Source organism: Struthio camelus, chromosome 5, assembly GCF_040807025.1.
Source record: "Struthio camelus isolate bStrCam1 chromosome 5, bStrCam1.hap1, whole genome shotgun sequence".
Taxonomy (NCBI): Eukaryota; Metazoa; Chordata; class Aves; order Struthioniformes; family Struthionidae; genus Struthio; species Struthio camelus.
Genome location: NC_090946.1, coordinates 53,313,703 through 53,328,082, shown reverse-complemented (window position 1 = coordinate 53,328,082; position 14,380 = coordinate 53,313,703). Strand labels below are relative to the sequence as shown.

General features: G+C 36.6%; 1 protein-coding gene across 6 annotated transcripts in view; it reads left to right on the top strand.

Annotated features, from left to right (window-relative positions):
• Positions 1-11,760, top strand: part of HECTD1 (HECT domain E3 ubiquitin protein ligase 1) — a 66,011-nt gene extending 54,251 nt beyond the window's left edge. For all 6 annotated transcript variants that reach the window (XM_068946403.1, XM_068946401.1, XM_068946405.1 and 3 more), the window contains 12 exons: positions 49-231; positions 581-791; positions 868-953; positions 3,527-3,654; positions 5,875-6,076; positions 6,224-6,361; positions 6,631-7,238; positions 8,908-8,986; positions 9,086-9,179; positions 9,507-9,657; positions 10,859-11,003; positions 11,385-11,760. In XM_068946403.1, coding sequence (XP_068802504.1) covers positions 49-231; positions 581-791; positions 868-953; positions 3,527-3,654; positions 5,875-6,076; positions 6,224-6,361; positions 6,631-7,238; positions 8,908-8,986; positions 9,086-9,179; positions 9,507-9,657; positions 10,859-11,003; positions 11,385-11,522 — 2,163 coding nt within the window. In that variant the 3' untranslated portion in view covers positions 11,523-11,760. The remainder of the gene's footprint in view (positions 1-48; positions 232-580; positions 792-867; positions 954-3,526; positions 3,655-5,874; positions 6,077-6,223; positions 6,362-6,630; positions 7,239-8,907; positions 8,987-9,085; positions 9,180-9,506; positions 9,658-10,858; positions 11,004-11,384) is intronic.
• The last annotated feature ends 2,620 nt before the right edge of the window (positions 11,761-14,380 follow it).

Below are 14,380 nucleotides of genomic sequence, written 5' to 3'. Positions count from 1 at the left end.
ACAGCTTTACAATCAGGAAAAACCCACATTTGGTTGTTGCTGTTGTAGGGTTGCTGGTCAGTAGAGCATGTGGAACAGTACCTTGGCACTGATGAATTACCAAAGAATGACTTGATAACCTACCTGCAGAAGAATGCAGACTCAGCTTTCCTGCGCCACTGGAAATTAACTGGCACTAATAAAAGCATTAGAAAAAACAGAAATTGTTCTCAGCTCATAGCAGCATACAAGGTATATATCTTCATACAAACTTTCTTTATTGGGAATGGCTGCGTGCTTTGTTTTGCAGCTTTGAAGATTCTTGTGGAGGAGGGGGAGACGTGCGGATAGGAAACTGTATGGACGCGTTCCAATATCAAGTTTAGTCTTTGCTGCTCCTTTGTTTTTTTTAATGTCTTTTGTTAAATACGGTGATGTTAAACACTTGAATCGTGGTTTAAACCATCTGCAACTGAATTAAGTGTTAAGGTTCTAAGGTTAAACACAGTAACCAGTGTCATTTTTTTCAAATGGCTGAATTACAGTGCATAGTTCTAAAAACAGCATGCAGTTTTCATTCTTAATTTTTTTTTTTAAACAGGATTTTTGTGAACATGGATCAAAATCTGGATTAAGCCAGGGAGCCATTTCTACTCTTCAGAATTCTGATATCCTTAGTTTGGCAAAGGAACAACCTCAGGCCAAAGCTGGAAGCGGACAGAACTCCTGTGGAGTGGAAGATGTTCTGCAGTTACTTCGCATTTTGTATATAGTTGCCAGTGACCCTTACACAGCACGGACTTCTCAAGAAGGTCTGTAAGTTAGCTAGCGGAGCTCCTTAAATGTTTCAATGACAATAAAGTAAAAACTTTCTCTTGATATTTTCAGAAGGAGATGAGCATCCTCAGTTTAATTTTCCACCAGATGAATTCACAAGCAAAAAAATTACTACGAAGATTCTGCAGCAGATTGAGGTATTACTACGGATATATTAACGCATAACACGTTAATGTATCATTTTTAGGACCATGTGAAATTAATAGCTTTTTTGCCCTTTTGACTTTGGAATTGGTTCATACTTATGAAGACTACATATATTTCTTTAAGTTCTGGATGAGTAGTCTGAATAAAAACGTAGCAAGAAAAAAAAGTTGTAATAGAACTTTTGTATATTTTGGTTATGAAGAATGAATTTGTTCCTGGTAATACACAGTTATTTTTAAGATACATCAGTCATATTCTCCAACATACGTCTTGATATGTGTACATGTGTTTAATGCTTAAGCAGGTATGAACTCCTCTGCAGGCTAGAGAGAGTGCTCACAAGTTTAATATAAGCATTTCTCTTGTATTTGACAGTACCTAGATCTTAGCTGACATTTAAAATTCAGGCAAACCTTGGTGCGTGCCCTGCTGAGCTGGTGATACAAAATAATGAAGGGACTTGATGAGAAACTTCCAAGTGGTTGCTTTGGTCTAAATGAGTTTGAGTTTAGAATTGGTCTCTGCAGATGTCATCTAGATGTCATCTTAGTTTGATATCTGAATTGCAAATTTCTCTGTTTTCATTACTGACAATTCCATATCCTCTAGCAAAAACTTCAAGGTAGTCTAAAGTGAAAAATCACAGTTGGAAACAGAAGTATCATTGTGACCTCTGGTGAAAGAGGAAATGTGGTTATGATATTACTACTGCAGTCCTGGAATCTCCGATCTCCAAGTTGTAATTTATTCTTTATTAATATATATTCAAACTAAATTTTAAAGTCTTGGAAGTTTCAGAAAAGTGTGCCACAGATTAAGAAAAAAAATTAGAGGGCTTAACCTTTTATCTGCTTTCAGACTTCTCCAGTGATTTTAACTGGAAAAGGTGAAATGAAAAATCAAGCCTTTTCTCTCAACTCTTAAAAGAAAATATAAAGTTTAATTTCTTCTAAGGTTTTAGTGAACTGATAATCTAATACAAATACTGATAAATTTGTGTAGAATTTTTAGGTGGTTACAAATCTGAAACTCATAACGAGGTGACACTCAGCAAAGTGTTAATATTATATAGAATTTTTGAGAAAACTTGGGTGCAGACTGTGACTTTAAGGTTATATTTGGGCATGTCAGATTATGTTGATGAAAGTAATGGATGAAATTAATGCTAGGTGGTGGTTGTTGCTGATGTCGTAAGCCATAAATGGACATTGGTATGTTTTTAAAAAAGCTTTATTTGGCAAAAATGACTCCCTCTGCTGTTAAAATGTTCTTGTATTGCAACAAAATACAACAGTGTGATTTGGGAACTACTCGAAAGATGAGGTTTATTGCAAAATAGGGTTGACTTTGCACAGTATTTTGTTGCTGAGTTGCAGTTAAAATCGCCAGCTTCTTTTAATTAGATACTCTTTAAATGACACTTTTTTTTTTTTTTTTAAATGGCAGACGTTAAATGACAGCCTTCTCTGCAAATTAGTCTGCAGGGAGCAGACTTTCACGTAGTCTGAAACCTGTCTGTTTAATCAAGAAACCAAAATAGTTTGTTAATATTTCTTACACTTGCTACAAATAAGCAGGTTTCTCTCGAATTGTGTATTGTTAATTAAGCTCCATGTACAGAACCATGATTTTCCTTCTGTTACATTGCTGTACCAAACACTGGCATTATGATATACCATATGCATGTCTTCAAAACTGATGGTGGTGTAACAAAGGCAACTAACCGTATGAGCGATCAGAGACTTCTCTAGATTGTAGATAGAGCTTGCAAAGTTGGCATTTAGAAAACTTATTATTGCTATCAGGTCCGTTAGATGCATTAAAAAGAAAACTTAAAGATGTAGTTCTTCAGAGGAACAATTATTTTTATTATTTATACTGCTGAAGATTCTTGACTTACTCAGCTATTTTTTGAGTGCTTTCTGAGGTTTTTCATTACAGTTAAGTAGCCCCAATTACTCATTAAAAAAAAAAAAAAAAAACAATTCAGGTTTGCGTGTCTTTTGCAGGCTATTCATGCACCTAGAATACCTCTGTAGTAAAAATGTCCACAGTCTTTTTTTAATTAAACTTGTATTTTAGAAGGGGCTCTAGTAATAATTCACATTAACTCGGATCAGCTTTATCACTGAATTTGTTTTTTTGGTATTTTTCAGTATTGAGGAGGTAGTATATAATTGCTTTTAGGCAAAGTTGAGGAATAACTCTCTCAAGGTAATTGTATGCTTGGATCTCCTCACGGTGCTTTGAGTTCTGTGCATCCCAGAAACTTACTGCAGCTCTTAATGTGCATGTCAAAACACCTTAAGTCCACTCTGAATGCTGGAAGTTTGGCAAACTTCTTGTTCATGACCTTTAGAAGGGGAGGGGGAAGAATTGGGGTAGCTGAGAAGGAAGAAATTTACTCAAGGTGTTTCTTGCAGAGATGAAAACTCAGCTCAGAATTGGGTCTTGATGTACCTACTTACCAACCTTTTGGGACAGCCTGAATCTAATGTTAGAAAAAATAAAAATAAAAATTTTCCCTCCTTTTCCCCCCCCCACCTTTTATGTCAAACTACAGGAACCTTTGGCACTAGCAAGCGGAGCTTTGCCAGACTGGTGTGAGCAGCTGACAAGCAAGTGTCCTTTCTTAATTCCCTTTGAAACTAGACAGTTGTACTTCACATGCACAGCATTTGGAGCATCAAGGTAAAAAACAAAACAAAACAAAACAAAAACCCCCAAAACTGTCAGGCTTCTATTTTGCTTTGTCATTTTTTTTTTTTTATAATGGTTTTTCAAATCACTATGTTAGAGAGATACGAAGAGACTTTATCCTAACAAGATAAATCTTGCTTTCCAAATATAAAGCATTTTGTAAGTAGAAAAAGGGGAAGATGCTGGGAAACTTTAGAAAGACTTTTGGATATTTAAAACATTTCTTGTTCATTATGCTTGGTTTATGATGAGTAGCCTATCTGCAGCTTGGTGTTCTCCAGGAAATTTCATTTTTGTTTTCAGCTTGTTAGCTGAAGACTTGTTTGTGCACCTGGAGCTAAATAATCATATCAGGCAGCAATTTTACGGGGTTGTAGTACTAGTTCATTGCATAATGGTGCAGGAAATGAAATAAACTTTCTTAAAGTAAATGTAAATTATATGGTTCAATTTTAGAGATTAATCTCTAAGCGTGAAGTAATAGTTAAATGCTATGTTTGAAACCATACAACAAAGTTTCTACAGTGGTTTGGTGATTGTTTTGGTTCGTTCATTTTTAATGCATTAAAGTCTAACAAAGCGAACTTGTAGATAGTATTTTGAATGTTAGTATTATTTGCATCATAGAACTGTGACAAAACACGATAAACGAATGTGGGTAGTAAAACATTTAACAGCACCCTTTTAAAGCTTTTCATTGCCTGATAATTTTGAATATTTTAATTGCAGCAGTGAATACCTTAGTTACTAGAGTATACAAACAATGTAGACCTTTTTTGCCAGTTTATGTAATGAGAAGGAAGAATTAGTTTTATTTTTCGGGAAGGAAGAGTGTGTGTAGACAGTGAGTTGCAGATATTACTGTGCTAACTTGCAGCTAGAAATACTTGAGGAATAATGTGAAAAGATGCGTTAAGTTACTCTAAAAACGAAGAGAAAAAGCTTGCATTTTTCTAGCTTGTTGTTAGCAAGAGAAGTTTCTTGGTTTCTTTGGCTGTCACAAATTGGTCAGGGAATTTGTGTATTAAACGCTCTCCAGGACACACGGATTTTTGGCATCTAGATAAATTGCACAAGCACCAGAAGCACATTTGTGTCCTACTTATGTAGGATATGGCACATCTCACAGCTATCACCTGCATGTTCTTAAATAAGCATGCTCACACAAGAGGGTGTGTGCATATGCATATATGGCACATAAAGAAGGAAAGTGTTTTAGAAAAACAGTCTGTTTAAAGATATCCTTCAGGAAACATTAAGTGTTATTGTACTTGGCATTTTCAACTTTCTTAAGCTTTTAAAATCCAGAAGATAGTTAAAATTCCTACACACATGACTCTTGTCCACAGTTGCAAAACAACCAACACGTGGGAGCTTTCTGGATAGTTTCTTGCCGCACAGATCGCAGTACATATGAGAATTTCAAACTTTGGCTTTGTTTAAGTACTTTTAGTAGAGGCAGCAGTTCTTGGTTAATTGATGACGGTCTTGGGAGGGGGGAGGAAACCAAGCCTCCCGCTCCCCTCCAAACACAAATGCGAACCTGTGAAACAGCGACAACTTAAGAAGGTAACTCCTTTAAGACTGTAATAATTTGCAGGAATTTTTAAAGTTGACTTTTTTCTGTTATACCATTGTCTTTTTTTATTTATATATATAAAACTTTGTATCATTTTATATGTGAATGATTGTGCTTCAGCCTTGGTATCATGTTTCTGTAATATGGAAACAGGGAAATACATAGTTGTTAGAGTATTTGTCTATATCAACAGGGTAATGTGCAACTGTATTGCTGTATAGTTTAAGTTGTGGTAAATGTCTGTAAACGGTTTTAAATGTCTCCGATTAAGAAGTACTATACTAAATGCTAAGTATTGCTACTCTCTGTTCACCCCTCTGTAACTTGAAAGCTATAATAATTCAGATCAAATACTTTATGCTCTCACTAGTGCTGTCTGTTACATCAGGAGTTAAGGGTAATGCTTTGCAGTAATTAAAAATGAATTAGTTTGCTAAACTCATAAAATATGAAGCAGCACGTATTTGGGCCTTTCTGATACTTCTGACAAATACTTAATTAGGTATATATTTTTAAAATACACAGTAATTAGTACTCAACAAGGTAACTTTTCTGTAGTGGGTAATTTTAAGTTTTCATGCTAGAAGATATCCAAGTTTTAAACAGCAACTGATTTTTTTGTTTTTTTCCAGAGCAATTGTATGGCTACAGAACAGACGTGAAGCCACTGTTGAACGGACAAGGACCACAAGCACGGTGCGACGGGATGATCCAGGAGAATTCAGAGTTGGACGCCTCAAACATGAAAGAGTGAAAGTTCCACGAGGTGAATCGTTGATGGAATGGGCAGAAAATGTCATGCAGGTTCATGCAGACAGAAAATCCGTTCTGGAGGTAAAGCGTATCTGCCTAGCAGAGCAATTTCAAACGCTGTTTTATGACTATTTCTAATGTCATGACCAGGATATGAAATATCCTATTGCATAACCAACAGTGAACAGTACGATTTCCTTTTTTTTCTTATTTTTTTTATTTTTTAAGGTTGAATTTTTAGGGGAGGAAGGAACAGGCCTGGGTCCTACCTTGGAGTTCTATGCATTGGTGGCAGCAGAATTTCAGAGGACGGATTTGGGAGCTTGGCTTTGTGATGATGATTTTCCAGATGATGAGTCTCGTCAGGTATATTTCAGTTTGCATTTTAAACTGTAAGTGCTTAGCGCTTACACAGAAGGAAAATGAGCTAGATATCCAGGAAGCGAGGAACACATGACCAGTGCACTCATGGTGGTCAGGGATGACCATGTTTTCCACAGCTGTCTGTCTTACCTTTTCTCTTTTTTTTTTTTTTTTTTTTAACAAAAGAGAATAATAAGATAAACGGCACATGCATATAATTAAATTCACCTTTAACAAAGTTAACTATTTTTTGTTTTGTTTATTAAAACCAGGTTGACATTGGTGGTGGATTAAAACCCCCAGGCTACTATGTACAGAGATCATGTGGACTCTTCACAGCACCATTCCCACAAGATAGTGATGAACTTGAAAGAATAACTAAACTCTTTCATTTCCTTGGAATTTTCTTGGCTAAATGCATTCAGGACAACAGACTTGTGGATTTGCCCATTTCTAAGCCTTTTTTTAAACTCATGTGTATGGGAGACATTAAAAGTAACATGAGTAAGTTGATATATGAATCGCGGGGTGACAGAGACTTGCACTGTACTGAAAGTCAGTCAGAGGCTTCTACAGAAGAAGGACATGATTCCTTGTCAGTAGGAAGTCTGGAAGAAGACTCCAAATCAGAATTTATTCTTGATCCACCAAAACCTAAACCTCCTGCCTGGTTCAATGGAATTCTAACATGGGAAGACTTTGAATTAGTAAATCCACATAGAGCTAGATTTTTAAAAGAAATTAAGGACCTTGCAATTAAAAGGCGTCAAATTTTAAGCAACAAAAGTCTTTCTGAAGATGAAAAAAACACAAAACTACAGGAATTAATGCTGAAGAATCCATCAGGTTCTGGGCCTCCACTTAGCATAGAGGACTTGGGGTAAGAGTTTTTATATTTATCTGTAAACATAGAGATGGTACTGTGTTATAGATGAATGTTGCTATGTGTAATTAAAAATGATAATTTTTCCATTTTAAGCAGTATCATTAGAAAAGCGATCATTAGAGGTTCAGCAAAATCTGATTTGCCATCTGAAGCTATACTCTTGTTCCTTAGTTTGAGGATTTTTCCCATTCCCATTTTTTTCAGTTTTTAAATCTTTCAACCTTAAATGTGGCTGCACTGTGATGCCTTATGACTTCATGTAGATACACCCAAATAACCTGTAAAGACCTTTACAAAGAATGTGTACCAGTAAGCAACTTTTATGAAAATTGTTTGGATTTATCCTGTATTTTGAAGACCCTTTGAGGCAGACAGACAGACAGCCTGTCTGAAATTTGGGATTGTATTAGTTAATAGACATGCAGTACAGAGGTTGGACCCATGTTAATCACTCCAAAGATTAACAAATGTTAAAGACATGAAAGTAGTGAGACCTTGTGTATTTGTGACAGGGTGTCATCATTTATAGTTTTAAATTATTTCTTGTGAAATAACAATAGTTCTTCTACCATTAATATTATAGGTTATTCAGTCCTAGTTGTATGACAGTTAGCTGCTATCCAGTACTTCACAATTGGATGATACTAATCTTTAGTTTTAGAAATACTTGTTTATATTTAAATGAGAAATGCATCTTCCTTTTGAATATATATAGCCAAATAGCCAACAAAGCGGTAATCGTAAATATGTCTTTTAATAGATTTTTAGGCCGAATCCCTTGTCAAAGGAAATCTCCTCTGAGCATTTGACATCATCTATTTCAAGACTTGAAAAATCAGGGTAGTGACTATGTATAGGTTGGAGATGCTAAGCTTAGTTACCAGCAATACCCTATCTTTGGCATCACAGAGCTTGATGCAGGGCTAATTTACCAAGCAACTTAGTTGTAGTGCCAGATAATTTAAAGCTGCATTGCTGATTCTGTGCCAGTTTCACATAACACAGTAGTAAACCTGGCTTTTAAGGTTTTTTTCTACTTTTTGCAACATAAACACAGTTTATATAAGCATAGTAAAATATTTATAATAAATGTGGAATCTGGAGGTCTGTAGACCTGCCTGTTTTCAGCCAGGTCATATGCCACGAGGTGTGCATAGGCAGAGTTCTGTAATTGCTCACGGCCTTTTTGACTTCAGCATGGCTTGCGCTAGAGACTGAGCGAACTGGGCCATTGAAGGGCCTAAATGTCTAATATGTTCTGTGCTTTGTGGCTATTAACATTGGAAAGGATTGTAAGGACTGCATCCTACTGTAAAGGACTCTTTGCGTTTATGTGAACTGAATTAAACAGTTTGAGTAGTTTTAAAGCTAATAAAGATAGCAAACTACGAAATTTTTGACAGTTATCAAAGCCAAATAAAGTGGATGAATATGCACGTGCATACCAGAGATTTGAAACATCTCTTATCTGCACAGACCATTAGTAATTGTAGTTTTCTGCTGTGGCACCTATAAAATGATGCATAAACAGTGTTCTGGAGTGGGATGGGGTGAAACACTTTCTTTTTGGGGAGGATGGCAGGGGCACAGATTGTAAATCTGGTGTATTTGCAAAAGCAGTAGCAGACTTGTTTCCATTAGTAACTGTCTTTCTATTTTGAAGTCTAAATTTTCAGTTTTGCCCTTCTTCCAAAGTATATGGGTTTACAGCTGTGGATCTCAAGCCAGGTGGTGAAGATGAGGTAAGGAAACAACCTATCTTTAGACCTTAAACACTATTCTATCTCTGCAGTAATTTTAATGCAGTGAAGTCTTACAGTATTTGTATGTTGTCTTTACAGACTGTAACAATGGATAATGCAGAGGAGTATGTAGATCTCATGTTTGACTTCTGCATGCATACTGGTATACAGAAACAGATGGAGGCATTCAGAGGTAATGTTATGGCAGATTATGTATGCGTTTAGGTGGACTCACTGGTGTTCAGGGTGGCCTGGTTTAAAGAGGGGGCACAGAATGGCTTTCAAAAACAAACTTTTAAAGTAAGAATGCAGCAGATGTGAGATTAGTTTCCTAACACTTTTGCATTAGTCATGCCATTATTAATCTTGTTTTTTAAAGGTTGTATTAACCTCCAGTTTTCCTTAGTTAAGAAACTGTTGATTTGATTCTGGTTTGATGAAAATATAATTGAAAAGCTGAAATTATTTTTTAAACATTGTCTTGACTAATGTTTATAACTGTATCTTGCATAAATTAAAGATGGCTTTAATAGAGTCTTCCCAATGGAGAAGCTGAGTTCCTTCAGCCATGAAGAAGTTCAGATGATTCTTTGTGGAAATCAATCGCCTTCTTGGGCAGCGGAGGATATCATCAACTATACTGAACCTAAACTGGGCTATACACGAGACAGGTAATTATATTTTGTGCTATTGTAAAATAGTAACCAAAAGATAGGTAGTGTGTCAGTGTGTCCAGAATGTTCCTTACGCGAAGAAGTCAAATTGGATGGGACTGGTGGTGACTAAAGAGCAAGTAATTGCCTAAGCCTACATGAAGCAACCCTGAGTAATACAGCATGTTACAAGAGATGAGTTAAAAGGTCCTTAGTGTTTGTGATGAGAGAGGAGGAAAAAAAAATGACAACATTTAAGACATCAAAAGGAAAATACACTAGTGGAAGTGTAATAGCAGCTTTTAAAAATGGCACTTCAGGGTTTTTACTTTTAACTGTGTTAGCAGTGGTTATAATTTCTGTTCAGTCAGGTATGGTTGTTATCTGTCCCTTATTTCTTCAGGTGTGGTTTAAAAAGAAAAAGCACTCTGCAGGGATAAAATATACTGGTCAGGGGGATTAGGGGGTGGGTTTTTTTTGCTGCTTGTCATGTGTGGTAGTAATGACATACAAATTACTTAAGGAACTGTGTTAGTACAAGCATGCTGAAGGATCCTAATCAGTGTCAGATGCTCTGTGGAGGGGTTCTTCTACTGACCCTGCCGGTGTGTGAAGATCCAGCTGAGATACAGTGCCTGATATCTGCTGATGCACTGCAGTAGGCTGTGCTTTCTTCATGCCCTCTCCTCCCCCTCACCCCACAGGTTGATATGGATGAAAGCAGTGGTATCTGCAGATCCTTGAAGATCCTTTTTGTCAAGTGTTACGTTTTTCTTGTTTTCTTATATAGGGGCCTTTAACAGGATAGAAACGAAATCATATAAAAATGAAAGTGGCTTTATACTACACAAGTGGTACAGAAAAGGTCTTAAGATGAGGGTCAGTTGGATTCTTCTCATAGATTAGGTTTGAGCTCTGTCGTCTTCTCTACAAGTTCATACACAAGAAACCCAAATAATACTGCAGGATAAGTATGGAGAACAGGTTTTATCTACTTATAGATTTTGTTTGTGTAACATCCAGCAAAGAGATTAAAGAAGCATTTTAATGTTTTGTTTTGTAACGTTTTATGCTTAAATCAGTACTGATCAGGCACTGGAATCTTTGTGACTACTTACACTTAACTAAAGATACTCATTGTTCTGTCTCAAATTAAGGGAACCTGTAATGAAACCCCCTCTTGTTATCACAGATGGTTTTTTTGGTTTGTTTTTTTTAGCCCTGGATTCCTTCGATTTGTAAGAGTTTTGTGTGGTATGTCTTCAGATGAAAGAAAGGCTTTTCTCCAGTTCACTACTGGTTGTTCAACGCTCCCACCAGGAGGACTGGCAAACCTTCATCCCCGACTCACTGTTGTACGCAAGGTAGGGCTTCTTCAGGTTACCTTTCAAACGAGCTATTTTAGCTTGCGAGTGTAGTTTCTGCCACTATAGAGGAAAAATCAGTGATATTTCTTATTGTTGCTCACTTACACCACTGTGCTAAGCTTTTAGTGCTAACTTCTGTTCCGCTAAAGGTCAAGTCAAGTAAGGTCTCTTACTTGACTTCATATTTAATATAAAGGGATTAAACGTGTAAAGTAGATTAAAATTTTAAGTTGCTCTGTAGCTTTTGTGATGCCGCTGTTTGACATCCGGATGTTCTGCATATAGTAAATTCCATGGACGAGAGGACCTGACAACTTTTAACTTCCATATAAAGTATTGTGAACAAATGCAGTAACAAATATTCTTCCTTTTTCTCAGGTTGATGCTACAGATGCAAGTTATCCGTCTGTGAATACGTGTGTGCATTACCTGAAGTTGCCTGAGTATTCTTCTGAGGAGATTATGCGAGAGCGCCTGCTAGCTGCTACAATGGAGAAAGGCTTCCATCTCAATTGAGCTGCTGACTGCAACATGGGACATGAAAGTGTTTTTTGATACTAGTGAAGCCTCTTGTGTTTGTGTGCAAAAAATATGATCTCCACGCTGTGCTCTGAAGACTTGCCTTTTTTTCCACCTGTGAGGCTTTAGGAACATGTGGGATAAGTTTGTTAGCTGCTAACGACAAAAATAAATCCTTGTAACTACACAGCCAGCAAGAAATTGGCACAGAACACTGTGTGATGCTTCAAGGGCTTGCACAACTGGAAATTAAGGTGGTTTTGTTTGACTGTTCCAAAGAACAGATCATCAGATTTTCAGTGTTCACTGATACAAATTTCTAACAGTGTATTTGTGTAAAGTTTGTCATTTAATACCTTGTACACTACAGTTGCCATCACTGATCCCTATTTTGCTGGCTTCAAGCTAACTGGTCAGAAACTTGCTTCCTTAAAACTTAGAGTTAATGGGCATCTCCAGCTTTTTCTTTTTTAATGGTGCCTGCCCTATTGGAGTATTTTAGTGGGTTTTTGCATATAATCATGCACAACTTTTTTTTTTTCCTTTTCTTTCAAGTGGGAATATATTTTAATTTCTGAAATGCCCTGCTTAAAGATCAAATCCTTAAGTGTGTTTGTGCAGCTCAACAATAAAGCTATTAAAAAAACACTGGTTCCTAGTGCAAGGCACACTTAAAGCAAGTTTTACTTTTGGTTGTATTTTCTTTGTATATTATAAACATTTATTTAACTTGTTGCAGTTTGAAGTTTAAAAAGAAAAAAACCCAATGTGTAAGCTTAACAGTAATCATTAAAACGTTTGCAGCGTACAAAACTGTCTCCTCTGAATATTTCATTAATTTTTCAAATTTTATTAAAACTGTGTACATGTTCTCAACAATGTGCCTTTTTTCCAAGGTTAAAAACTATATGTGAATAATCATTCTCACTAACTCATCCGTGTGCTCAAATTTTTTCGAAATGACACAGTGTAACTTCTTAAGAACTAATCTGGCAATGATAACATTAGCATGTGGCTGTTTTCTATGCATTTCGGTGTGCCCATGTGAGCTGAGGTTATAAATCTTTACACTGGAGTGAAAACTGGGCCACATAATGCAGCTGATTCAGCCTTTCTTGGGATGGGATGCCTGTCTTGCTTTCATCACGTGGTGAGGTATTTCTCGGTAGATAGTGACTTATAATACAATAAAACAAATAAGGTGTTAGTATATGTCTTAAAATATCTTTACTTGATACTCTAAAAGAAAAATGAATATATTAGTTGAATCTGTCTGATGAGCTTTCTTCTGTGTCACTTCTCTTGGTAGCTGGATTTTTGCTTTGACAAGAAGAGGAAGAGCTAAGGAAGAGCTTGCCAAAAGATTTTGCCTCAAACATAAACCAAGCAGATTCCAATTTTCTTTTTATATTATTTATAGTATTCATCTTCACTGGGATTTTCCCCTGTGCTGCATTAAGGGGGGGAGGGGCAAAACAACAACCCCCCGCCCCCATTGCCCTTCCTGCCCCATTTGAAAAAAAAAAAAAAAACAACAGATGCAGGACAGCACAGAAACGTAACTCCCTGCTACCGTGGGTGTCTGTGCCAAAGTGAGACATTTGATAAGGTGGCGAGAAAATAAACCCTGAGCTAATGCATGTTCAGAGTTCAGACAGCCAAGTAAGCTGCATTAAAAGTTTTGTCCTGTGTTTTGGGAAAAGATCTATATCTGTGTGACAAAATTACAGTGAAATTTAGTTTATAGGAGATCACTGTTAATCTCAAAGTAATATTTCTTCCTGATTGCAACTAGTAGTATTGTGCTACTGAGGACAGGAGAAACTCTAGCCCCTATCTTCAGAAAGGAGCTTCAGCACTGCCTCTGTGTTGATCCATTTCTTGGAAATGGGATATCTATGTTAGCTATTTTCCGATGCCTCTAAAGAGGGAGAAGGATGCTCTGAATACACTGAGTATTCACAGAAATACTTTTTGATTTAAGATTTGTTTTTATTTTGTTGATTCCCGTTGATGATCTCTGTTTGAAGCAGGAAATTCCTATATAGTGACCATCTTAAGTCCAAAGCAGCAAGAGTTTTAGAAGTATGTTACATCTGTAATAAAACCTAAGGCCCATAAAGGAACAGGGGAAGAGAAATGACGATTACAAGGATTCCAGCAAACGCACGTGCAGACTGCAGAATCTCTCTGGAAAGCTGGTTCCTTTACATATTAATATATAATCTCTTCTAGTTTTGAAGTGATCAAAAAAGACAATTTTCAGGAAAGACAAATATTTTAGAGATTCGAAAAAGCAGCATGTGTCTGTGCATATATGCACACAAAAAACCCATAATACTCTGAATCTCTCTCCAGTGCTACTTTGAATCGTGGATTCAGCTCCAGGGCTGGTGTCTGGGATACTTGGCAAAATTCTTGCTTGTTTCAACACAACACTTAAATAAATGCAGTGTATGAGCATCTCCTCCAGATCCAATGTTAACCTGTTTTGCTGAACGCGTTATTATTTTAAAGCTACCTCATCCAGAAAAGCTCATTATCGGTATAAGCAGCTTGGGTCGTTCTACAGCAGAATACTCAGACTCGTATCTGAGCTGGGGAATAGGGAAGGGGCAGGACAAGTGGCCTAAAGAACGGGTGTCAGAATTCTGATTTCATGCTGAACCCGTCAAGCTTTTTCTTCTAATTAGAGGATTGTTTGGGAATACTGGCTGTTTTCTGCCTTCATGATTGTTAACTATTTTTGTTGCTAATGAAAGAAATGGTCTTATTTGTGTTTTCTGTAGCTACTTAACAGTTTTGCATGGTTCTGTGCTGAGAGGGAAAGTAGTGGTTATTTGCCTCAGCAACCT